This window comes from Artemia franciscana, chromosome 4 (assembly GCF_032884065.1).
Source record: "Artemia franciscana chromosome 4, ASM3288406v1, whole genome shotgun sequence".
In the NCBI taxonomy this organism is placed as follows: Eukaryota; Metazoa; Arthropoda; class Branchiopoda; order Anostraca; family Artemiidae; genus Artemia; species Artemia franciscana.
The window spans coordinates 38,669,448-38,696,701 of NC_088866.1; the positions used below are offsets into that span (position 1 = coordinate 38,669,448).

At 35.3% G+C, this 27,254-nt stretch overlaps 2 protein-coding genes across 7 annotated transcripts in view; one reads left to right on the forward strand and one right to left on the reverse strand.

Moving 5' to 3' along the window:
• Positions 1 to 4,101: 4,101 nt before the first annotated feature.
• Positions 4,102 to 26,959, forward strand: LOC136026403 (uncharacterized). Its single transcript, XM_065702967.1, has 5 exons — positions 4,102 to 4,642; positions 12,805 to 13,062; positions 23,222 to 23,461; positions 24,977 to 25,346; positions 26,699 to 26,959. Exons 1-5 carry the CDS (start codon positions 4,148 to 4,150, stop codon positions 26,872 to 26,874), a joined length of 1,539 nt encoding a protein of 512 aa, XP_065559039.1. The 5' UTR covers positions 4,102 to 4,147; the 3' UTR covers positions 26,875 to 26,959.
• The window catches only part of LOC136026402 (breast cancer type 2 susceptibility protein-like), a 77,086-nt gene continuing 74,680 nt past the window's right edge, over positions 24,849 to 27,254 (reverse strand). For all 6 annotated transcript variants that reach the window (XM_065702963.1, XM_065702960.1, XM_065702965.1 and 3 more), the window contains exon 16: positions 24,849 to 25,014. The gene's annotated coding sequence lies outside the window, so the exon portion shown is untranslated. The remainder of the gene's footprint in view (positions 25,015 to 27,254) is intronic.

Below are 27,254 nucleotides of genomic sequence, written 5' to 3' on the forward strand. Positions count from 1 at the left end.
TGGTGAATGTACCCGGTCCGACATCCTTTGAGTATTTGAGGACTGTAAATGGTACTATACATGACACTTACCGTAGTGAATGCCAAGCTCTGAATTTATTGGAGAATGACCAACACTGGGATAACTGCATCAATGACGCGTGCGAAACGTCAACCCCAAGTCAAATTCGTGCATTGTTTGGCATCATTTTAACAACTTGCTCTCCATCAGCTCCTATAGAGTTATGGGAAAAATATAAGTCAAAAATGTCCGAAGATAAACTCCATCGAAAAAAGTTAGAGACGTCAGATATGACTTTTGATTTTACATCAGAAATTTATAGCTACACTTTAGTTGTTATAGAAGATTTGTGCGTACGTATGGCAAACAAACCTCTTCAGGATTTGGGAATGCCTTCACCTAACCGTATCGCTGCTGTTTCGACATGTGTAGAATTGGATCGTGAACAAAGTTACAGTACGAGTGATCTATTGTCGTATGTACAAAATAACATTTCCAAGTTAACGTCGGAACAAAAAGACATTTATGATACGATAATGCATTGTGTCGATAACAACGTTGGAGAAATTTTCTTTTTGGATGCGCCAGGAGGTACTGGTAAAACGTTTGTGATAAAACTGATTCTGGCATCAATTCGATCAAAAAATGATATAGCGTTGGCAATTGCGTCGTCCGGAATAGCCGCAACATTGCTGCCTGGTAGAAGAACTGCTCATTCCGCTTTGAAATTGCCTCTGAACTTGCATTCTACAGAAACTCCCACGTGCAATATTTCCAAATCATCTGGGATGGGTAAAGTATTGCAGCAATGCAAACTTATTATTTGGGATGAGTGCACAATGGCACACAAAAAATCGCTCGAGGCTCTGGATCAATGCTTGAAAGATTTGCGAGGGAAGTCGAAACCCTTTGGCAGCACATTAATATTGCTTGCGGGAGATTTCAGGCAAACATTACCTATAATACCTAGATCAACTCCTGCAGACGAAATGAATGCTTGCCTGAAAAATTCTAATTTATGGGCACATGTAAAAACATTAAAATTAACTACAAATATGCGTGTCCGATTGGAAAACGATGACTCTGGTCAAACATTTTCAGATCAATTGCTGGCAATGGGAAACGGAAAGCTCCCAGTAGACTCAATTTCAGGACGTATACAACTACCTGGTGATTTCTGTAATTTAGTGACGTCCAAAAATGAATTGATTGAAAAAGTATTTCCGAATATTCTAAAAAATTATAAAAATAATAAATGGCTAAGTGAAAAAGCGATTCTCGCACCCAAAAATATAGACGTCCACGAAATCAACAATATTGTTTTGACCAAGATTCGAGACCAGGCAGTCCTTTACAAGTAAGTCGACACAGTTTTGGAACCAAATGAAGCGGTTAATTATCCATCTGAATTTTTAAATTCCATAGATCTTTCAGGGTTTCCACCACACGTGCTACAACTAAAAATAGGCGTACCAATAATACTTTTAAGAAATATAAACCCACCAAAGCTTTGCAATGGCACTCGACTTGCCGTAAAAAAAAACAATGGAAAACCTAATAGAGGCCACAATCTTGACTGGGCCTTTTGAGAGTGAGGTTGTTCATATTCCTCGCATTCCCATGATTCCAACGGATCTGCCTTTTCAATTTAAAAGATTGCAATTCCCAATTCGATTAGCATTTGCAATCACCATTAACAAAGCTCAAGGTCAATCATTAGAAAAATGTGGTATAGATCTTAATACTGATTGTTTTTCCCATGGACAATTGTACGTTGCATGTTCGAGGGTCGGTAAACCTGACAATCTATTTATATGCAGTGACAATTGGACAGCGAAGAATGTTGTATATTCGCAAGTTTTACGCAGTTAATTTGTATTTTGGAACCAAATGAAGCGGTTAATTATCCATCTGAATTTTTAAATTCCATAGATCCTTCAGGGTTTCCACCACACGTGCTGCAACTAAAAATAGGCGTAGCAATAATACTTTTAAGAAATATCAACCCACCAAAGCTTTGCAATGGCACGCGACTTGCCGTAAAAAAAAACAATGGAAAACCTAATAGAGGCCACAATCTTGACAGGGCCTTATGAGGGTGAGGCTGTTCTTATTCCTCGCATTCCCATGATTCCAACGGATCTGCTTTTTCAATTTAAAAGATTGCAATTCCCAATTCGATTAGCATTTGCAACCACCATCAACAAAGCTCAAGGGCAATCACTAGAAAAATGCGGTATAGATCTTAATACCGATTGCTTTACCAATGTACAATTGTATGTTGCATCTTTGAGGGTCTGTAAACCTGACAATCTATTTATACGCACAGACAATGGGACAGCGAAGACTGTTGTATATTCACAAGTTTTACGTAGTTAATTTGTATTGTATATATCTATCTATCTATCTATATAAAAACGAGTTGTGTGTATGCATGTTTGTTTGTTTGTAAAAAGAGCGTTTGCATATGACGTCATTATTAGTACATACGGCTTTGTATATGGACAGACAATGGGAAAGCCAAGAATGTTGTATATTCGCAAATTTTACGTAGTTTGAAACACATATATAAATCTATCTATATTCACAGGTGGGACACAGGGACACAACTACAATGGCGCGTAACTAATATGGCGCGTAACGACTTACGCGCGCGGGGGGGCGCGAAGCGCCCCACCAACTAGGTGTTGGGGTGGCGCGAAGCGCCACCCCAACAGCTAGTATATATATATATAAATAAGTTGTTTGTTTGTGTGTCTGTTGACTGACGTCATTATAAGGATTGAGCATTATGCCGTCATTAAGTTGTTTGTCGACTGACGTCATGTTTGTCAACTGACGAAATTACAGACCGGGACACCGGGACACAAATGACGACCGGGACACTCAAAGAGAAATAACTGATTGGGACACCGGGACACAAATACACAACTACACGGGGACACCGAGGGGCACAGGAGGGATGTATAAAAGATGACCGGGACACAGGGAATGTTCGATTAGCAATCACCATCAACAAAGCTCAAGGGCAATCATTATAATAATGAGGTATAGATCTGAATACGGATTGTTTTTCCAATGGACAATTATATGTTGCATGTTCAAGAGTCGGTAAACCTGACAATCTATTTATATGCACAGACAATGGGACAGCGAAGAATGTTGTATATTTGCAAGTTTTACGTAATTAAAACATATATATATATATCAATCTATATTCACAGGTGGGACATAGTGACACAACTGCAATGGCGCGTAACTAATATGGCGCGAAAAAAGGTAAAAAAAGAAAAAAAACTAAAAGGAAAAAAACTTAAAAAAAAGGAAAAAAACTAAAAAGAAAAAAACACCGGGACACAAATGACGACCGGGACACAGGAAATATAAATAACAACTGGGACAAAGGGACACAAATACAACGGGGACGCCGGGGGGCACAGGGGGATATATAAATAACGACGGGGACACAGGGAATGTTCGATTAGCAATCAGCATCAACAAAGCTCAAGGGCAATCATTAGAATAATGAGGTGTAGATCTGAATACGGATTGTTTTTCCGATGGACAATTATATATTGCATGTTCAAGAATCGGTAAACCTGACAATCTATTTATATGCACAGACAAGTGGACAGCGAAGAATGTTGTATATTCGCAAGTTTTACGTAGTTGAAAACATATATATATATCTATCTATATTCACAGGTGGGACACAAAGATACAACTACAATGGCCCGTAACTAATATGGCGCGTAACAACTTACGCGCGGGGGGGGCTTGGGGGGCACGAAGCACCCCCACCAACTAGGTATTGGGGTGGTGCGAAGCGCCACCCCAACAGTTAGTATATATATATATATATATATATATATATATATATATATATATATATATATATATATATATATATATATATATATATATATATCAGGAGAAAGGAGATACGGACAAACGCAAGTCCACATTACAAAAGAAAACGATTTTGATGATATCGTTTCTTTTAATAAAGAAGTCTGTCATGTTTCACGGGTACTGATCACACACTTTTTGCTCCTAAAGGCAATGAAGATCAGTTTGCAGTATATAAATGATCATCCAGACAGATTGCTATCAGTACTTTTGTTTATGCGGAGACAAACGCTGAAAAATGAAAATAGTGGTCGTAGGTTTGATTGTGACTGTAATTGGATGTGTGAATTCTCAAATTCTTTCAATTTCTGGACTTGCATTTCCCGGACCAAGAGCAAGTGCTTCTAACAAGGCTGCAGCACAAGAAAAAAGAGAACAAACACAAAATAGAAGAAATGCGGATATTGCACGTCGACCTGGACTTAAACCACCCCAGAGGTATAACCCAAACAGACAAGCAGCTGAACAACAACGTCAAAGTAGCCCTGCAGAGAGACCTCAAGAGCTGAAACCATTCAATCCAAGCTTTCAACGACCTGAGTTTAAAAGACCGGCGGTTTTTGGGCCAGATTCAGAAGAAACTGAAGACTTGTTTCGACCAAGATCCCCTTCCCAGTCACCAGCCAGGGCAGATCCAACACCAAGGCCAACAGAAAAACCGACAACTAGAACACTACCTAAGAGTCCAGATATGAAAAAAGAGGTCGAACAAAGAATGAAACCAAAAGTACAAGTAAGTATCCTCATCTTATTTGGGGTCATATCGCGCACTTAAACCATCTTAAATATTACAAGAAATTGGAAAATTATTTTTGAATTTTCACAAATTCTACACTTGAAAATCTCGTGGTAAGGCCCATCTTTTGCAAACCCTTCACAGATTAGTAGTTGATCCTTTTTATCATAAATAGCTGTTGCAGGTTGACAATTCACTATATATATATATATATATATATATATATATATATATATATATATATATATATATATATATATATATATATATATATATATATATGTATATATATATATATATATATATATATATATATATATATATATATATATATATATATATATATATATATATATATATATATATATATATATATATATATATATATATATATATATATATATATATATATATAATATTTGAAGGGGAGGGGCTTATGTACTTATAATGGAGTCAACTACTACCTCGTTTTAATCTATTAGGGGACCAATCTGTCTTATAAATGCTGTGGCCGCTGGTCTTGGTTAGATTTTAAAAGTGTCAATTGGCCTTATTTTTGAATAGATTTTTGGCCTAGTCTACACTCTCAGGTACTTATCTGTTAGCCAGCACACTCTAAAGAATTTGGATCTCCAAGGACAGGGGTTGAAACAACTGAGACACTTTAGATACAGATGGAATATATATACATATATATACATATATATATATATATATATATATATATATATATATATATATATATATATATATATATATATATATATATATATATATATATATATGTATATATATAATATGGGCTATATATTTGTACACTGCGGTGGTTGGGGGTTAGCTATAGCAGGGAGGCATGTAAATGTAACCTAACCGAACCAAAATACCAGCTAAATATTTCTTAAGATATAGCTATAATGTTGTTTTGCTATGAGCCGAAGCTAATTGCCTCCGTATACAAATATCTATAAACTGATTGTTGTATGTACTGGCTAACAGATAAGTATCGTTTTTTAAATGATTAAATAAAAAAAAGTTTTTTTTAAATGAAAGTAAGGAGCGACATTAAAACTTAAAACGAACAGAAATTACTCCGTATATGAAAGAAGCTTTTCCTCCTCAACGCCTCGCTCTTTACGCTAAAGTTTGACTCTTTCTCTTAACTCTACTTCTTAAAACAGTAAAAAACTTTAGCGTAAAGAGCGGGGCGTTGAGGAGGAAAAGCCCCTATCATATACGGAGTAATTTCTGTTCGTTTTAAGTTTTAATGTCACTCCTTATTTTCATTTAAAAAAACTTGTTTTTTTATTTAATTTCTGGACGTTTTTTAATTAATACATGTTTTGATCTTGGCTCTCCGCAAATAAATAATTAAAACGAAATTTGCATATCAATTTTTTTTTGGCTAAATGGCTTTCTCATAGTTTTAATCGGAAGATTTTGAGAAAAAAGGAGAGAGGAAGGAAGCCTAGTTGCCCTCCAATTTTTTTACTACTTATAAAGGCAACTAGAACTTTTAATTTTTTTACGAACATTTTCATTGGTAAAAAATATACGTAATTTACGAAATAACTTACGCAACAAACTTCTAAATTCGTATATTTTTATTGTGTATATGAGGGAGTTCACCCCTCGTCGATACCTCGCTCTTTACACTAAAGCTTAAATTCTTTCCCAATTCCTTAAGAATGACCCTTGAATCACAAAGACCGTAGAATAAATAGTTGAAATTACTAAAAATACTTTAACGTAAAGAGGGACATATTACGAGGAGGTAAGCCCCTCATATGCGCAATAACTTCTGCTCGGTTTAAATTTTAATGCTGCTCCTCACTTTCAGTAGAAATAAACTTTTCATATTTATTTTTTCAATGTTTTTTTTTTTAAATAATGCTAAAATATCCTGCTTTTTTAAAATAATGCTAAAATATCCTGCGCCCCCTTCATTGAAATTCTCTTCCCCCATGAGAAGTTTTTCCATGGAAAGATCCTCCAACGTAACTCCCCCGCCTCAACTATCCCTCCCAAACCAAAAAAATCCCCCTGAAAATGTCCGTACACTTCCCAGTAACCATTACTATATGTAAACACACGTCAAAGTTTGTAACTTGCAACCCCTCCCACGGGGACTGCGGGGGAGTACGTCGTCCCCAAAGACATAGTTATTAGGTTTTTCGACTATGGTGAATAAAATGGCTATCTCAGAATTTTGATTCGATGACTTTGAGGGGAAATGAGCGTGGGAGGGGGCTTAGGTGCCCTCCAATTTTTCAGTTACGTAAAAAGAGCACTAGAACTTTTAATTTCCGTTATAATGAGCCCTCTTGCGACAGTCTAGGACCGCTGGGTCGATACAATCACCCCCGGAATAAAAACAAACAAATAAACACGCATCCGTTATTTGTCTTCTGGCAAAAAATGCGGAATTCCACATTTTTGTAGATAGGAGCTTGAAACTTATACAATAAGGTTCTCTGATACGCTGAATCTGATGGTGTGGTTTTCGTTAAGATTGTATGACTTTTAGGAGGTGTTTTCCCCTATTTTCTAAAATGAGGCAAAATGAGGGTAGCTCCTTACTACAGTTCGTTACCACGAACTGTTTGATAAAGGTTTCATAACGGCTTTAACAGGGATAATTTGTATATCATTTGCAAGGCTATTGACTTAAAAGAAATCAGAGAATTAAATTGTAGCATTAAGATTGTACATGAAAAAATCATTAACGAATAATGACAAAAGACCATCATAATCGAAATCGCAAATTAAATGTTTGTTTTTTTACGAGAACCAATCCCATGAGATAACCATTTCACTCTGTAGTGCCACTTGAGGACAGGGATTTTACCCCCGTCTTTAGATTCCCTCTAGATTCTGAATAAAATTTTAGTTGGCATTTTTGTTTTTCAGGTACTTGTGTATTATTCAGAACACACATAGTAAGTGAAATTAGGTTCTTTCGTGAAACAAACTATGATGCAGGTACATTTTGATGAAATATTTTATATATAGAGGGAGTTAGGTTAGGCTAAGTATTTGATATAATGCAGCCCCCCCTTAATATGCAAATATATAGCCCAAACTTTTGATACAAAATGTGATGAAAATAATACTTTATTAGGAAAAATGTTATTGCCAAAAGTATAATTGCCTCTTTTTCAGTCTTCGACAAATCCCAAATCTTCATTTCAAAATCCATGTTCAGACACTGTCTTCTATCATTATGCGTAGCAAACTAAATTGAGTTTTGTCTTTGTGGCTCTGAAACCGGATTTTCTCAGCAAAATTCTTGTCTGTGTTCTGAATTGAATCAATTGAATAATGAACGAGTATCAAATATTTCAATAAAATGCACCTGCATCGTAGTTTGTTTCACGAAAGAACATAACTTCGCTTATTGAGTGTGTTCTGAATAATACACAAATACCAAAAAAATTGCCTTCCCTTATTTGATTTTATAAAATAAATCTCCTCCTTCCCATACATTTTCGTGAATTGGTGCTAATGATATCGCATCTCTTTTTTCAGGTTTGCTAACGTTCTCACAAAAAGAAAGTCAGTTGAGCTTGTTGAACTGTACTATACTTGTATACCTACTTAATTTTTTCCACATTGACAACTAAATTCTTTGCTTTATAATCTGCCATTGCATCTTTGATGAACCATCTTTCCAAAGAATAACTATATGACTGTGAAAGTGATTCACGAAAATGTCGAGCGGGGATATGTTGCATGAGCTACAACATTAGTAGCTGGTAGTGAATGGCTTCACTATTTCTCTTTTAATAGGCAAACATGAAGAAGAATTTTACTAACCCGAGTTCCCTCTTTTTTTGGTAGTTAGTCATCACTGTAATTATAATATGTTCGTGTTTAATTTTACTATTAGTTGGGTAACAGTCTTGTGCACGGTCTCGCCTGAACTAAACACTATAATAACCAAATTCTTATCTCATTAGATTTTCTTCTTAAGAAATGTCTATTTGTGAGATTATCAGGGTCGCTTCAGTTTAACTCCTTCCCAACCCTTCAGCCTTCCCCCTAATGACTGTATATAACCTAGGCTACTTTTATACGCTAAATTTTGTATGATTTGTTTTGTTTGTACCGATTTCTTATCAACACTTGGTTCATAAGGCTGGATAAGGTCAATCTTAAAAAAATGAACAACCAAATCAGCAATTTTCCACACAAAGCCTACAGAACTTAAGAAAAAAAAAATTAAAAAAGCATCAAATTTGTTTATATGCATTTTCGTTATGTTTTAAGAATTGGACAACATTTCGGGGATTCCTCTTGTATTCGGCCTTGAGAGAGGGAAAATTAGACCATTAGACTTCTGGCGATAACTCCAGTTTCAAATTGCTCACATTAAATTAATTCTACCGTCCAAACGGCGTTCAATAGTGTATAATGATTGCAATATTCAATAGCTGATTGCAATTAAAGAAAGGGGGCTGAATTAAACTGGAAGTGATTCTCAACACTGATTCAATATATATATATATTTTTTTTTTTTAGCATAAAGAGGTGAGAATATTGCTATTATGATGTTTAGTTCAGAAGAGGCCATGCATAAGACTGTTATGTTTAACTACCTTCAAGAATGATATTGTAACAGAAAAATACAAATTTTTTTATAAACTGTTTATCTTGTAAAATTATTTTTTCATTATTTTCGACTTTGAAAAGTCAAATTTGTTCAGCAATTTGAAAATTTACTAAAAAAAGTTACTCACTTCGTGTATCGACAATAAATTTGCGAAATTGGCAATGTTTAAGGCTATGCGCAAATAGTATGGAAAACTGACGATTGAAAACATAGTGGAAACGGAAGTTGGTCTCCCAGAAGAAAAAAAGAAACACAAAACGGCAACAACAGCGATCAAAACCATCTAAGGTTACCCAGGAAAACTCTCAGCCGTCTATTTTTTTTAACTTGAATATGCATCGGTAGCAGCAGTTGGCGCCTCTGCTTTTTTTTAGTTCAGCAGAGTAACGTTATACCTGCTGTGACCCAAGGAGTTTTCCTTTCATATTGTGCCCATGATAAGGACTGAGATTTGTTTCTATTCAGTTTCCCCACTTTCTATGGCAAAAAATGCAGGCATAATTATAAATATGAAAATGTGCACACGTGGAGAAATCATCGCCTACATATTTCATTTTAATTCGTATGCACGCATTTTTTCGATTCAAGATTGAAGATTTGACTTTCTCTTTTTTTTGACAAAGACATACAACTAAAGGTTTACCGAGAAATATAATTTATAATTGTACTACATTTGCAATCATAATAATATTTGTTTAAAAGGGTTTTCTGTGATATTAAACTGACAATAAAATTTCCAGTCTGTAAGTTGAATCTACTTATATGCTTATTGCCTTTCTTGGCAGGCGAATGGCGAATAGTGTTTGTTTTCTTTTCTTGATAAATGTATCTCATATCTCATATCTCACTAAAAAAAGAACTAGCAAATTCAAAACTTAAATAGCTATTATGGTAACAAATATTGCCAGATCAGTTGCCATCTGTTTGAGGGCCACAAGCCCTGGTATACAAGTTGGCATATACAGAAAGGTGCACAGAGACATCGCACTTCAGAAGGGAGGAATGCGAGGCATTCATATGCGTATAGTGGAAATAACGGTGATAGTGCCATCAAATTAAAGAATCACTGAAAGCGATGCTGCTAAATTATTCTGATTCCAATGTCTTCTTTTATTTTTCTCGTCATTTTCCCTTCTTTATCTAGGGTCTAATTTTTTCTGGATTATCTCATTTCCCTTTGATCTTCAATTAATTTAATAGGTGAGTGAAACATTGAAACTTTCCTTTTATCAAAATGTTGAGCAGCTTTTAAAGATTTTTGGAACCCTGAGCAAGCAAATGTTGATATGATAAAAGTCCTAAAATGAAGAAAAGAGAAAGTGGTCATAACGATCGTTTCTAATGACGAAGACCGCAATATCTTTCCATCATGACAAGACATTACAAGAGAAGATGAGTGCATTTGTGAAAACGATGAATAACGGTAATACAATCTAAGCGTGTATTTCGGCCACATATTCAACAGCTGTCGTCAGCAAAATACAACATACAGCAAATAAAGAGAACTCAGAAGTACTCAGAAATCATGTGAATAAAACAAATTCTTTTAAACTAAATTCATAAAAGATTTTTTTTAAGAGTCTGGGCTTCCTCATCTTACACAGGTTCAGCGAATACTCTGAGTCTTGACTGAACCTATGTAAAGTGAGGAACCTTATTCTTTAAAAGCAAATTATATTATGATTTTGGTTGAAGACTGTTGAATATATGGTCGAAATATTCGCATAGATTGTGATACTGTGCTATTCATTGTCCAGTCCCCACCTTCTTCTCTTATTTCATATTGCATGACGGAAAGGCATCGTAGTCTTTGTCATTAGAAATATTTGCTTCCCTTTCCCAAAACACAAAATTACAAGTGCTCTTACCCCCCCCCCCCCCACTCTCCCCTCTCAAAGATATTGTTTTAGGAAAATTTCAAATCAATCCTCCCAGCCGTGAGACGAAACGGGATATACTCTTGTGATGATTAAAAAGAACAGATTCTGCTTGAAAAAGTACTTAAGAAACGTACTGATTTCAGGTACCCGTTGATATTACCACTCGACTAGAATTCATTACGACCATTGCGAAAAAACAGGCTCGAGCTATAAACACGAGAAAAAAAAATAGCCTGACATCACCTGCATATATATATATATATATATATATATATATATATATATATATATATATATATATATATATATATATATATACTCTTGGATATACTCTTGTGATGATTAAAAAGAACAGATTCTGCTTGAAAAAGTACTTAAGAAACGTACTGATTTCAGGTACCCGTTGATATTACCACTCGACTAGAACTCATTACGACCATTGCGAAAAAACAGGCTCGAGCTATAAACACGAGAAAAAAAGAAATAGCCTGACATCACCTGCATATATATATATATATATATATATATATATATATATATATATATATATATATATATATATATATATATATATATATATATATGTTCTATATATATATAAATAAGTTGTCTGTGTGTGTGTGTGTGTCGAATGACGTCAGGTTTGTGTGTCGACTGACGTCATGTTTGTCGACTGACGTCATTATAAGGATTGAGCTGTATGCGTCATGAAGTTGTTTGTTGACTGACGTCATGTTTGTCAACTAATGAAATTACATACCGGGACACAAATGACAACCGGGACACAGGGAATATAAATGACGACCGGGAACCTCAAAGAGAAATTACAGACTGGGACACCCAGACACAAATCACGACCGGGACACAGAGAATATAAATGACGACCGGGACACAGGGACACAACTACAACGGGGACGCCGGGGGCACAGGCGGGATATATAAATGACGACCGGGACACAGGGATTGTTTGAATAGAAATTACAGACCGGGACACCGGGACACAAATGTTGCATGTTCAAGAGTCAGTAAACCTGACAATCTATTTATATGCACAGACAATGGGACAGCGAAGAATGCTGTATATTCGCATGTTTTACGTAGTTAAAAACATATATATATATATATATATATATATATATATATATATATATATATATATATATATATATATATATATATATATATATATATATATATATATATATATATATATATATCTCTATTCACAGGTGGAACACAGGGACACAACTACAATGGCGCGTAACTAATATGGCGCGTAACTACTTACGCGCGCGGGGGGGGCTTGGGGAGGCGCGAAGCGCCCCACCAACAGCTAGTATATATATATATATATATATATATATATATATATATATATATGTATATATATATATATATATATATATATATATATATATATATATATATATATATATATATATATATATATATATATATATATATATATATATATATATATATATATATATATATATATATATATATATATATATATATATATATATATATGATTTTAAGTGCCAGATTTTTACATTATCTAATATATATAGTATGTACTGAGCAAAACTTTTAATTTTCACAAAAACCAAGTATTGAAACCATTTGATATCTTATTAACGAAATGATGCTTAATTGTTCTATTATTTTAGAATAAAGAAAGATCACAAAGACCTGTCCTTCAACCATTCGACAGGTTTGAAGACTCCTATGAAGACTATGAATATGATATGCCAGAACCTACACAAAAACCAAAACCAGTTGCACCAAGAAGATCTGTATCAACGAACCAAGGGCCTCCTCGAGGGCAATACAAAAAACCTCTGTACGAAGATGGGGACGAAGCTGCTAATATTCAGTCACCGGTTGTAGTCAGAAGACCTCAATCAGATAAAAAATACAAAGAACAGGTAGGTGCTATGCTGAATCGACCTTAAATTAAAAGCCAGTATTATTCTCCAATTTTCAGTTTTGTCTCCAGCTACCACCACCGTTGAAATACAATTAGGATAAATACTAGGCTTTCAAGGCGTCCATCAGGTCAGCACCAAAATGAAATTGAAATGAAATTGCACAAGTTCTTTTTTTTTTTTTAGGTGGGATTTGAGTGGGAGGGGCACTTTTATAGTATATTCCGAACAAGGAAGCTGAAGGGGGATGAAACGTTGCGATAGAGCTTGGTCTGAAGTCAGAAGTGGAGATTTTCGGTACTAAAATCGAATTTGCTAATGTGAAAACTCAAACTCTCCTGACCAAGCTTTGTTGCAAAAAAAAAATCCAACGGAAAACTTAAAACCACCTGCCAATCCCAATACCATTCCCGAATCCAAAGTTGAAAGAAGCAAAGGACCGTCAAATCTTGAGGACCTGAAGGATATTGGACAATGGCCCATGCAAATCTTATCAGTTATAGCTGCAACCTAGTAAGGAATGAACCACGGCCCGTAGTAACCAGAAGTTTAAAATGCGTCAAAAAAATTGTGTAGTAAGAAAGAAAAGAAAACTGAAATTCTGGAATGGTAACTTCTATTTCAGTCAATCTTAATAGTAAAACCTTATCGCAAAAACAAATTTCTGGAAATCTCAAAATGAAATAGCCTGAAAGCTCTCACAAAAGGAGTCAGTTTTAAATTAAAGTAACGCCGTTAGAACCAACATGATCAAGATCCCGTATAAGAGAATTGCAGGCCCCATCTTGAACTACAAAGACAACTACTTTTTTTTTTACATGGGAAGCACTAGAGGTGTCTCCTTTAAACAAATAACAAAATTAATTTTGTTAAACAAATTTTTTTTTATTAAACAAAAAAAAAACAAGTTTTTTTAAACGAAAGTAAGGAGCGACATTAAAACTTAAAACGAACAGAAATTACTCCGTATTTGAAAGGGGCTTTTCCTCCTCAACGCCCCGCTCTTTACGCTAAAGTTTGACTCTTTTTCTTAACTCTACATTTCAAAACAGTAAAAAACTTTAGCGTAAAGAGCGGGGCGTTGAGGAGGAAAAGCCCCTTTAAAATACGGAGTAATTTCTGTTCGTTTTAAGTACTAATGTCGCTCCTTACTTTCATTTAAAAAAATAGTTTTTTTGTTTAATTTCTGGACGTTTTTGATTAATACATGGTTTGATATTGGCTCTCCGCACATAAATAATTAAAACGAAATTTGCATATTAATTTTATGGGCTAAATGGATTTTTCATAGTTTTAATCGGAAGATTTTGAGAAAAAAGGAGCGAGGGAGGAGGCCTAGTTGCCCTACAATTTTTGATTACTTAAGATGGCAACTATAACTTATAATTTTTTACGAACGTTTTCATAAGTAAAAAATATACGTAACTTACGAATTAAGTTACGTAGCGAACTTCTATATTCGTATGTTTTTATTGCGTATATGAGGGGGCTCACCCCTCGTCGATATCTCGCTCTGTACATTAAAGCTTAAATTTGGTCCCAATTCCTTAAGAATGATCCCTGAATCACAAAGGCCGTAGAATAAATAGTTGAAATTACTAAAAATACTTTAGCGTAAAGAACGAGGTATTACGAGGAGGTAAACCCCTCATATGCGTAATAATTTCTGTTCGTTTTAAGTTTTAATGCTGCTTCTCACTTTCAGTAGAAAAAACTTTTCATATTTATTTTTTCATTGTTTTTTTTTTAAATAATGCTACAAAATCCTGCGCCCCCTCCATTGAAAGTCTCTTCCCCCATGAGAAGTTCCTCCATGGAAAGATCCTCCTCGGTAACCCTTCCCCCTCAAATATTCCCCCCCCAACCAAAAAATCCCCCTAAAAACGTCTGTACACTTCCCAGTAACCATTACTATATGTAAACACAGGTCAAGGTTTCTAACTTGCAGCCCCTCCCACAGGGACTGCGGGGGAGTAAGTCGTCCCCAAAGACATAGTTATTGGGTTTTTCGACTATGGTGAATAAAATGGCTATCTCGAAATTTTGATCCGGTGACTTTGGGGAAAAAATGAGCGTGGGAGGCGACCTAGGTGCCCTCCAATTCTTTTGGTCACTTAAAAAGGGCACTAAAACTTTTAATTTCCATTAGAAAGAGCCATTTCACGACATTCTAGGACCACTGAGTCGATACGATCATCCCTGGAAAAAAAAACAAAACAAAAAAAACAAAAAAAAACAAATAAACACGCATCCGTGATTTGTCTTCTGGCAAAAAATGCGAAATTCCACATTTTTGTAGATAGGGGCTTGAAACTTCTACAACAGAGTTCTCTGATACGCTGAATCTGATGTTGTGATTTTCGTTAAGATCGTATGACTTTTAGGAGGTGTTTCCCCCTATTTTCTAAAATGAGGCAACTTTTGTAAGTTTGTAACTTTTAACTCGTAACTTTTGATGGGTAAGACTAATCTTGATGAAACTCATATATTTAAAATCAGCATTAAAATGTCATTCTTTTGATGTAATTATTGGTATCAAAATTCAATTTTTTAGAGTTTCGGTTACTATTGAGCCTGGTCGCTCCTTACTACAGTTCGACTACGCTGAATAAAATGGCTATCTCAGAATTTTGATCCGTTGACTTTGGGAAAATAACTAGCGTGGGAGGGGGCCTAGGTGCCCTCCAATTTTTCGGTCACTTAAAAAGGCCACTAGAACTTTTCATTTCCGTTAGAATGAGCCCTCTCGCAACATTCTAGGACAACTGGGTCAATACGATCACCCCTGAAAAAAAAAAAAAAACTAACAAATAAACACGCATCCGTGATCTGCCTTCTGGCAAAAAATACAAAATTCCACATTTTTGTAGATAGGAGCTTGAAACTTGTACAGTTGGGTTATCTGATACTCTGAATCTGATAGTGTAACTTTCGTTAAGATTCTATGACTTTTAGGGGGTGTTTCCCCCTATTTTCTAAAATATTGCAAATTTTCTCAGGCTCGTAACTTTTGATGGGTAAGACTAAACTTGAAAAAACTTATATATTTAAAATCAGCATTAAAATGCGATTCTTTTGATGTAACTATTGGTATAAAATTCCATTTTTTTAGGGTTTTGGTTACTACTGAGCCGGGTCGCTCCTTACTACACTTCGTTACCACGAACTGTTTGATGACTAATCAAAACTTGCATTTTATAGCTCAAATCACCATTACAGAGGAATCAGACAATAAGTGGAGGTTTAAAAGTTACTTTATAAAGAGTTACTAATAAAGAAGAAAGCAGGATTTTCATTAAAAAAATATTATATATGACCTTTTAATAATTTAAGGACCATGTTTTCCATAAATGAGACAAGAAATGCAAGACATCTTACTGAAGACTCCAGGTTTAGTAACAGTGAGGTATATACATAATTTTCTCTAAAAACAAAAGAAGAAACCGGTTTACAGAATTTGCTTCCAAGCCAAGGAAAAAAAGAAGAAAGAACAAGAGCTAAGAGCTCATATGGCACTTGTGACGAGGCGAGAAGAGCTAAGAGCCAAGAGATCATATGGTATGAGCTCTAACAAAATTCTATGAATCAATAGATTGATTTAAAAAGGAAAATAAGAGGCTTAATGCCGGTCAAGATTTAAAATAAGAGCTCTGAGTCACAAAGTCCTTCTAAATATCAAAATTCATTAAGATCACCCACTCGTAAGTTATAAATACCTAATTTTTTCTAATTTTTCCTCTCCCTTTTGCCCCCCAGATCGTTGAATCTGGGAAAAAGACTTTATAAAGTCAAATTGTGCAGCTCCCTGACACGCCTACCAATTTTCATCGCCCTAGCACGTCCAGAAGCACCGAACTCGCCAAATCACTGAACCCCTCCCCCCAACTCCCCCAGAGAGAGCGAATCCAGTACGATTCTGTCAATCACGTATCAAGGACATTTATTTATTCTATCCACCAAGCTTCATCCCGATTCCTCCACTCCAAGTGTTTTTCCAAGATTTCCCCCTCCACCTTCCCCCAATGTCAAAAGATCTGGTCGGGATTTGAAATAAGAGCTTTGAGACATGAATTCCTTCTAAAAATCAAATTTCATTACGATCCGATCATATATCTGTAAGATGAAAATACCCCAATTTTCATGTTTTCCAAGAATTCCGGTTTCCCCCTCCAACTCCCCCGAATATCACAGGATCTGGTCGGAATTTGAAATTAGAACTTTAAAGCACATGATCCTTCTAAATATCAAATTTCATTAAGATCTGGTCACCCTTTCGTAAGCTACAAATACCTCAATTTTCAAAATTACCCCCTCCCCCCAATTCCACCAAAGAGAGCAGATCCGGTCCAGTTATGTCAGTCACGTATCTTAGACAGGTTTCTATTCTTCCCATCTTGTTTCATCCTGATCTCACCGCTTTAAGTATTTTCTAAGATTTCCGGTCCCCCCAACTGCCCCCCCCCAATTACCCTTGATCCGGTTGAGATTAAAAATAAGATATCTGAGTTACGAGGTCCTTCTAAATATGAAGTTTCATGAAGATCCGATCACTCCTTCGTAAGTTAAAAATACGTCATTTTTTCTTATTTTTCAGAATTCCCCCCCCCCCAATTGAGCAGGTCCGTTCCAATTATGTAAATCACGTATGCAAGACTTCTGCTTATTTTTCCAACCAAGTTTCATCCCAATCCCCCCAATCTAAGCATTTTCCATCATTTTAGGTTTCCCCACCCCAAACTTCCCCCAATGTCACCAGATCCTTTCAGGATTTAAAATAAGAGCTTTGAGACACGATATCCTTCTGAATGTCAAATTTCATGGAGATCCAATCACCCGTTCGTAAGTTAAAAATACCTCATTTTTTCTAATTTTTCAGAATTAACCCCCCCAACTACCCCAAAGAGAGCGGATCCGTTCCGTTTATGTCAATCAACTATCTAGGACTTGTGTTTATTTTCCCACCATGTTTCATCCCGATCCCTCCACTCTAAGTGTTTTCCAAGTTTTAGGTTTCCCCCTCCCAACTCCCCGCCCCCGTCACCAGATCCGGTCGGGATTTAAAATAAGAGCTCTAAGACACAATATCCTTCTAAACATCAAATTTCATTGAGATCCGATCACCCGTGCGTAAGTTGAAAATACCTCATTTTTTCTAATTTTTAAGAATTACTCCCCCCCCCCCAACTACCCCAAAGAGAGCGAATCAGTTCCGATTATGTCAACCATGTATCTGGGACTTGCGCTTATTTTTCCCATCAAGTTTCATCCCGATCCCTCCACTCTAAGTGTTTTCCAAGATTTTAGGTTCCCCCCTCCAACTCCCCCAATGTCATCAGATCCGGTCGGGATTTAAAATAAGAGCTCTGAGACACAATATCATTCCAAACATCAAATTTCATTAAGATCCAATCACCCGCTCATAAGTTAAAAATACTTCATTTTTTCTATTTTTTCCGAATTAACCGGCCCCCACTCCCCCCCAGATTGTCAAATCGGAAAAACGACTATTTTTAATTTAATCTTGTCCGGTCCCTGATACGCTTGCCAAATTTCATCGTCCTAGCTTACCTGGAAGTGCCTAAAGTAGCAAAACCGGGACCGACAGACAGACAGACCGACAGAATTGGCGATTGCTATATGTCACTTGGTTAATACCAAGTGCCATAAAAACTAATAAATAAAAAACTATGAAAACAACAAAGACATAGCAATATACTGAAAATAAACATTACTGATCTCTCTCATAACAAAGCAAATACTTACAGTCATTTCCTTTGAAAAACAACTCAAATTTACCCGATAAACGTGCATGGTCCTACGACACCTTAACTATCATTTCAGCGTCAACTGACCGTGTCAAATACAATGAGACCATTTGTGAATTTTCACAGTAGCAGAGATAACTCCCAAGGAAATTTTGGAAAAACAATACAGGGGATCTTAACGGTGATCTTAACTAATGGTTAAGCAAAGCTCATTTCAGCCAATGAAGATAAACTATAAATACTAAGTGTCCTTCCTTGGCAAGGTTTTCAATCAAGGCAGGTAGCACAGCAGGGAGCTCCCATAGCTTTAAAATCTCTTAAATGATGCTTCCTTCGATCTGATTTTAAAAGGTTTCTAAGCAGGTATGTTAGAATTATCTCATGCACTGCCCTTTCCCTGAATTGCAAAAGTCTCCTCCATTAAATAAAAAAGAGCCTCAAGTTTTCAAATGATATGACTTTCATTAAATCTGAATATCTCTATCTTTACAACATGCGAAGCTAAATAATTTTTCTAAGATTTCCGGGAAATTGGGAGTCTGCCATTTGTTTTCTGTCGTTGATTCGGATTTCTTATCCAAGCTCTATAGACTACTGGAATACCATCGAATCAATTTTACATAGTTTGGCCACATAAATAAAAAAAAAAAACTTGTAAGGGACAAGATAGTGCGATTCTTTAAGCAAGAGCACTGGCAGAAAATTTTCCAGGGAGCGGAGGGGGCAGATGGAAGAATAACATTGGTGGGGGGATAGGGAGCATATTTTAGGTAGGTAATTTTCCAAGACCACACAACCTTTCCACGCGATAAATAAAAGTTCGAACAGGGAAAAATCCTTTGATTTGACAGTGATAAGAACATGTTAAAAAAATTACTGGATGTTTTGAACTCATGTACATTGACCATCATCAGCAGAAATACTATTATTTCTGCTGATGATGGTCACTGTACATATGATCAACTGTCTAATAAAAGGATCTATTCCAATTCGAACTTTCGTTAATATATTTTAGGTTATCATTTTTAGGGAATAGGTTAACTTTAAATACACCTAAGAAAAAATTCTTAAACAAAAACAACAACTAAACTTGCATGCAAAATGAAACAAAAAGTAAATTTAAAACGACGAGGATTCCTTGCAAAGGGATCAGTAACATATGTAGTTTTTATGCATTTAATCTTAAAAAGAAATCAGATTCAAACCAAAATTACAGAAACATTTTTTGCTTCTGTAGATTAAAAAAATTGTAGATTTGTCATTACGCAATTTTTCAAGCCTTAGAATAGGATTATAGAAGGAGTAGAGAGGCTAAAGAATTACCCTACATGCATAGATACCATGTTTGAATTTTATAACGGCAATGTAAAATGTACCTCTTTAATAACAAGGCAATTCTCCCGCTCGAGCAGAAATCCCTTAGGTCTTCATACATTTAAAAGAGTTACAGAATAACGAATGAAAAACTAAATTTAAACTTACAATCTAGCTGTCACATCAACCCTCTTTTCTTTTGATTGCCCAATTACATTGAATAAAACGAACAGGTTAAAAAAATTGTTTGTCACAAGTGAATGTTATCAAATAGTTTGTGATAACAAATTTTAAGTAAAAAGTAACTTGGGCCAATATTCACCAAAACTAAAAACGGAATTTTTATGACAATCGGTACACCAACAGAATTGGCTTTTTATCCTGATTCTAAATTCAGTTTATTGTTTCCACCAAAAACCACGAATCTGAAAAAAATTACCTGATTTTCGAAAAACGATGGAGAAACATCCCCAAAAAAGCAAGCGATCTTAGTGAAAATCTCTTTATTAGATACATCATATCACAGAACCCTAGAGTAGATATTTCAAGCTCCTCTATAAATGTGACATATTTTGTATCTACATTTTTGGAATTTCGCATTTTTTTTCAGAAGAAAGAACGTTGATGCATGTTTTTTCCAAGGGATGATCGCATCAAACCGAAGGTCCTCTATAATTGGGTGAGAACTCGTATGAACGTAAATTTAAAGTTTCTTTTAGTCACCATGCAAATTATGCCAGGGGAAAGTGTTGTTTTAAGCAATTTTAGGGCACCAAACTACGACTTTGTCCAAAAGAGAACAAATTTGGAATCAATTTAAAATTACGAGAAGCTAATTGAATTAAAAGTATCAATGAACTGTATTTTGGGCTTCCCATTTGCAAAGGAAGTAATGCAGCATGGTGGGAGTACCGGCTTAAACCACATTATTTTCAATGAAGTTACATTTGGAAATGGTTAATTGCGTATCAGCTATAATGAGGGAGCTGAGTCATTGTGAAGGTGGTAGGGATAGCTGCCTATGATGACATATTCTAATGGCCATACTGTTTACTCATAATGATCCTTCAGATAAATGTTGAAAGAGGTGGGGGAGGGGATAGAAATTAATTAAAATATTTCTCTATGCAGCTAAAATATTACATTCCTTTGTCTACCAAAACTGATGTGAAAAAGGCGAGGCAGGCAATTATGAGCCCTGCTGGGAAGCCTCTTTGGGGATGGCAATTTTAAATGGTAATATTTCTCTTTTTCTATTTACAAGAAATATTCCAGCACATTTAAATATATGTATGTAATGTGTTTATCGATCGAAAAATCCTATTTATGAGGTTGTAACGACTTCAGTTATGTAAAAGTTCAAAAGTTCCCAGAATTTCAATCCATATGAACTTAAATAAACTTAATTTCATCCAACCAAAAATCAGCAGGGGAAATATTAACAACGACATTTTTTACTACAAATACTGCTCATCTCAAATTTTGAAGCATATTTAAATTTTGACAAGATTTAAATTGCTATCCAAGATTACAATTTTTAAGTAGAAAAACTTAAAACGTAGGGCGGTATTAATCAACTTATAATTGACGATATATACATTTTAAAAGCATTTAACCAGGGGTTTACGGGGCCGGCACCCCAGATTATATTATGGTTAGGTCTGGGTATGATTTGGAAAACGATTAGAAATTAAATTAAAAAAGACGTTTTTTTTTTCAACTGAAAGCAAAGGAACAGATTTGCAGCCTAAACGAACTGATTATTTTTTTTTATATGAAGGGGGCTGTCTCCTCCTTACTTCCTTGCTCTGAAGTTTGGCTTTTTGTCCAAATCCTTTAAAAACATTTACGAAAAAACAAGGGCCATCGAATTGGAAAAATGAAGTTTTTCAAAGCACTAGAAAACTTTTTTTTAATGAGTGGGGTTTTGAGGAGGTAGCAGTGCCTCTTATATACGGAATAATTTCAACTCACTTTAAGTTTTGAACTTGCTGCTTAGTGTAAGTTTAAAAAAATATTTACAACATCAAATATTTTACTTCTTTTACTCCAACCAAATCATATAGAAAAAATGTCTGCGGAAAACTGGAAATGAGTCACTCAGTAGTATAGCTTAATAGGATGCTGTAGCTTAAAGTCATCAAGGCACAATATCCTCTTAAGCTATGATTATAAAGATTTAAGACATGCGCACTACCGCATTATTTAAGGCGCTTTAGGCATTTTAGACATCTTGTGAAATACCATACACTCATATCCCAAGCTTCTTGGTATTCGAATACTCAGTAATAATTTACAAATTCACCGCACTGACAAACAATTGTCAAAGACCATCAATGGTGTATCCAGCATTTTTGCTCAGGGATGGGGATTTGCAAAAATATATTTAAAAAAAACATCAAAATTTATTTATATGATTTTTGTTACATTTTTCTGCTGGACCAAAATTTCGAGGGGGGGGGGGGTCAAATCCAGAGCCCTCTCCTGAATACGGCCTTGTTGTTCATCCTTGAATTTTCCTACTAATTTTTCTTTCTCTGGAAACAGACAAATTAAGAAAGTGCGGATACAAGTGCTGTCAAGAAATAGAAACATTATATAATATCGAGTGAAAGTGCTTGCAAGAACTTCCTGACACGACAGTACGTAAATTGGAAATTGCCATTTTTTCAAATCGATGACTAGGTCTTACCACAAATTATAACTGATAAACCACTGAAATTAAGTAATTATGCGGTTGGCTATACCAGGTTAAAAAAAGGGTGATGAAAACATAAATGATAGGGGAGTGATTTCTCAAAGTAGTTGTCGGTGAAAAGTTATGGGATTGTGGAATGATAGGTCAAATGAGGCCCCTAAAAAAGAAAATGAAAACCAATCGCGCTATTAGGCAAAGGCAAAGATTAAGCACTGGATTAGCTGAAAATAAGCAAACCTAACCACAACAGTATTTTCAAATTATGATAAAACTAGATCTTACCCTCAGCCATTGGCCTCCACGCATCCATTAAAAATATTTGTCTGACACTAAAACAAGACTTACAGATCTATTTGCTTAACATTATTTATATTCGCTTAAGGAATACCCAGCTCAGCAAAAACGCCGTCCAATCCCACAACAGGATATAGAGCTATCCGAAGAAGACGAAGAGGAACCAATAGATCGCCTCACTGTTTTGTTACAGGACAGCAAGTTTACTTGTTTCGACAAAAAAGATGGCTATTATGCTGATGAGGGGCTCAACTGCGAGATATTCCATTATTGTATGGACAAAGTCAAACACTCATGGCTCTGCCCTGAAGGAGCGGCTTTCCACCAGGTTAGTTAAAATTATAATTGCAATTAATTCTCAGCCAAAATCATAAGCTTAATTATCTATGAACTAAAGTCTGCATATTTATTGGTATAGATTTAAAGACTTTTTTTGAAATCATAAGTCTATCCGCCTCCTACTTTTTATACGTTTCTTAATGTCTTATTGTTGACAATTTCAATGGGATAGTGAAACTTACGTTTCTTTTAGAAAAATTACTGACATTGTTTAGCATTTGAAATTTAGCTCACAGAGATTAAATTTTAATATAAAATACGTGTATGTAATAAAGAAGAGGGCAATTATAACATTATAAGGATGCTTAGTGGAGGCAAGGTTAAAGAAGGTTATGATATTTTTTTTTTTATATCCCCGACAGTTATGTTGCCTGTTACCGATGATCAGCATAAACCAACAGATTTTAAACGCCAACGTAAGTTATACTATCGCTTGGCGTATTTATAAACTGATCAATGTCAGCTAATTACCGCCTTATCCAGAGTACAAAATAATAACTCCAGTCGGGTTACTGTATTTTCTCATAAACTTTGTCTATTTTTCACTTCCCGAAAGGAATGCTAAACTCATAAGAACTTAGCCATATCCTGAGTTGATAAATGCAGGCAAGTGTGTCTTACAAAAGCAGCCTTTGGAGGGAAAGTTTCTTTTAAGAAGTGGATTGTTTTAGAACCTCATTTTAGCTGAAATTAATCTTCTGATTCTCTTTAAAGCATCGAGCTCTATGCATATTTGAAGCCCAATTGAAATTAAGGAAAATCTTTTAGGGTACTGTATGAGATGAAATACAATCAGTGAAAAATTACCAGCCGATTGCAAAATCACTATAGAATTGAATTCATTGGATGCAACAATTAATGTCTTTCGAAATTGTCAGTAACCTCCGTTTAGAATACTTTTTTTAGGTCAATAAAATCTCCTTGAAGACGGCATAATCCGGGAAAGACGTCTACTTTCATCATTCAATCCTTTATTTTTTCATATTGGCACAAAGCCAGTAATTCAGACACAGTAATTGGGTTGGATGGGGCGAAAAAATGCTATCTCTATTTTAGAGAGTCAACAGAGAAAAATTACTACTAAAAATTATTTTAGACAGTCAACAGAACTATTACTACTACTACTACTATCAACAACTCACTGCAGCACCAAGCTGCCTAAGTAACAAGGCTATGTACGCTCCTCCTCCATCCCAATCGGGATAGGGTATGCAGTTTTGATTTTTAAATCTTTGTTCTCGTATTATTTCCGAGCTGGATTGAAAGAGAAGTGTCCGTGATGTTTTAACTAATTTTCACCGAAATGAAGATGAAATTTGATTTCATTTGATTTAAATCAGTTTCAGACAAATCATAAAAAGTAAAATACCAAGAGATAAATTTCAAGCGTCCACACTTGAATCCGTTTAATTTCAAAATTTATTAACAAAACGCAAAAAGCCACATAAACTAAAAAAAACAAGGAAAATAAAACACATTAAATAAGATAAAAATCATATTTCAGGTCCATCTTCTGTGTATGCCGGCATCCAACGACCACGTCTGCAAAAAATCATCAGATTATCATTTTGTCAACGATTATCTTTATAAGCCAACAAGCGACGATAACTCAACTTACGCTGAACGGTACTTCCCAGACGATTACGAGCCAGGTCACCCTATGAACCTTGATAAAGATAAACCCGGACCTCCAAAGCAGCAGCAAAGGTATAACAGCCAGCCTCCTCGAAGATCTCAACAGAAGAAACCATTCTCACCTCAGGAGTCTTTCTTTAATGATGACTTTGATTTCAGAAACATAGATGCTTTTGAGAGGCAACAAAGACCGGAAGAAAAACAGAGAAGGCCAGATGAAAGGCCCTTGAGACTAGAAGGTATGACAACTGATAAAAAACTTTATACTGAAAGACTCGTCAGTGGAACAAAACCCGAGCCTCCTGTATACCAGGCTGGCGTGTCACCACAGGACTAGGATCCCATGAAAGGCGACTCTTTGAGCAGTAAATTTGCATTAAAGTCTACATTTGTAGGCATGTAAGTAAACTATGGGATGAGGGGGCATTTTTACCCACGTCTTCCCCAAAATTTTGATATTATTATGGTTTCTCACAACTTATATTTTCAATACGATTCACCTATTTTATCACCTATCGCACTTTTTTCGAAATAAAATCCTCCGCAATTGCATGAATAGATCTATTGCCCACCATAAATGTAAAAGCACAATATTGATAGAAAATAAAAATTAAAGGTAAAAAAAACAAGCACAATCAACCTTAAAAAAAAACTCTAAGAAAAAAATTTTCAAAAAAGTTTTCTAAGTAAAATTCTAAGACAATTCTAAACTTACCATTCAAATTTCCTCTATATATCCTACTTTGGCTGTTATTTGAACAACAAGAAACCAACAAACAGAAGCACCTCTTATTTCTTTTTTTCCAACGATTTGCAGCTCAATGTAGAGAAAGAAAAATAAATATTACTATACAAAAAATTTCTTCAATTCCGACACTATTCCCCTAATGTTAATCATATCATCCGCAAAATTCACAAGAGAGACATCAATAGCCCTAAATAGTTAAGTAGATAAAACCCCCTGCGGCTCAGCGACACTGTAGTTAAACAGTGAAGGTAAAGTAACTCCACCCTTTCTAAAGCCTTTTTCAAATGTAATAGACGCGCTAAGCTCAATCTTACAAGGCAAAACAGTAAACTGAACTCTTGCATTCTACTTTTTATACACATATTACGTGAAGTAAAAACGACTGAATTAACACCACCTTTGTCGGTCGCCAGAATCTTTGCATGGCAAGGCCACATCCAGGGGGGTTCAGGGTTTGACCCTCCCCCCAATGAAATTTTTTCGGCTCGCAAAAACTATTAAAAAAAGAAGTCAATTTTTGTTCGTTTTTACAGCCTTTTTAACCCCTTCCCCCCAAATAAAGATGGTGGATACGCCTTTAGCGCTAGCGCCACGTCCAACCAGGATTGTCACCACGGGCAGTTTCTAAAACGCTAAAACTGCCCAATTATGCGTTCTACAAACATAATGAATGAAAGAATTAACAGTTTATTTAAATATGAATATTCACAAGACTACACTGTATGCTCTCATATTCTACAGCCGTCAGTCTAATTTTCAGACAAAATGATTTAACTACAATAGTTTAGTGCCATATAATGAAATATGTCACCAATGTAAAATTACATATTTATTTCTTTTTAGGAATAAATCCTCGAGTTCCATCATCTCAACAGCGTCCTGAAATAAGAGTCCCCCCTCCAAAGAACGATGCCTTCGTTCCAGTGTACAAGCCACAATACGCTGATAAGCGAGCTGACAAAGCTTCAGAGAAGCGACCAGCACCTCTAGAAGAAGAATCTGAAGAATATGATGATTAATGTGATGATACTCATACTATTTATTTACTTAACCAATCTTGTAAATAGTCTTTGTGATTTATTACACGGATTTGAATTTATATAATTGTTTCAAGAATTTAAGTGAGAGCAAGAATAGTATTATAGAAAAACAGATTAGAGTAAGACTTATAGGGTGACAACAGGTTTAGTGTACATGCATGCCAATAAAAAAAAAAAAAAAAAATGAGAGAAACTGATAATATTTGATTCAATTGTACGGTGTCGTATAAACCATATTTTCAAAATCATACAATTTGCAATAATATTTATTAATAATCTGCTGGTGACGTGACTGAAGTACTTGGGTCTCCTCAGAGTATCTTACCAGGTAATAATCTCTAAGTATACTGAGAAAAGCA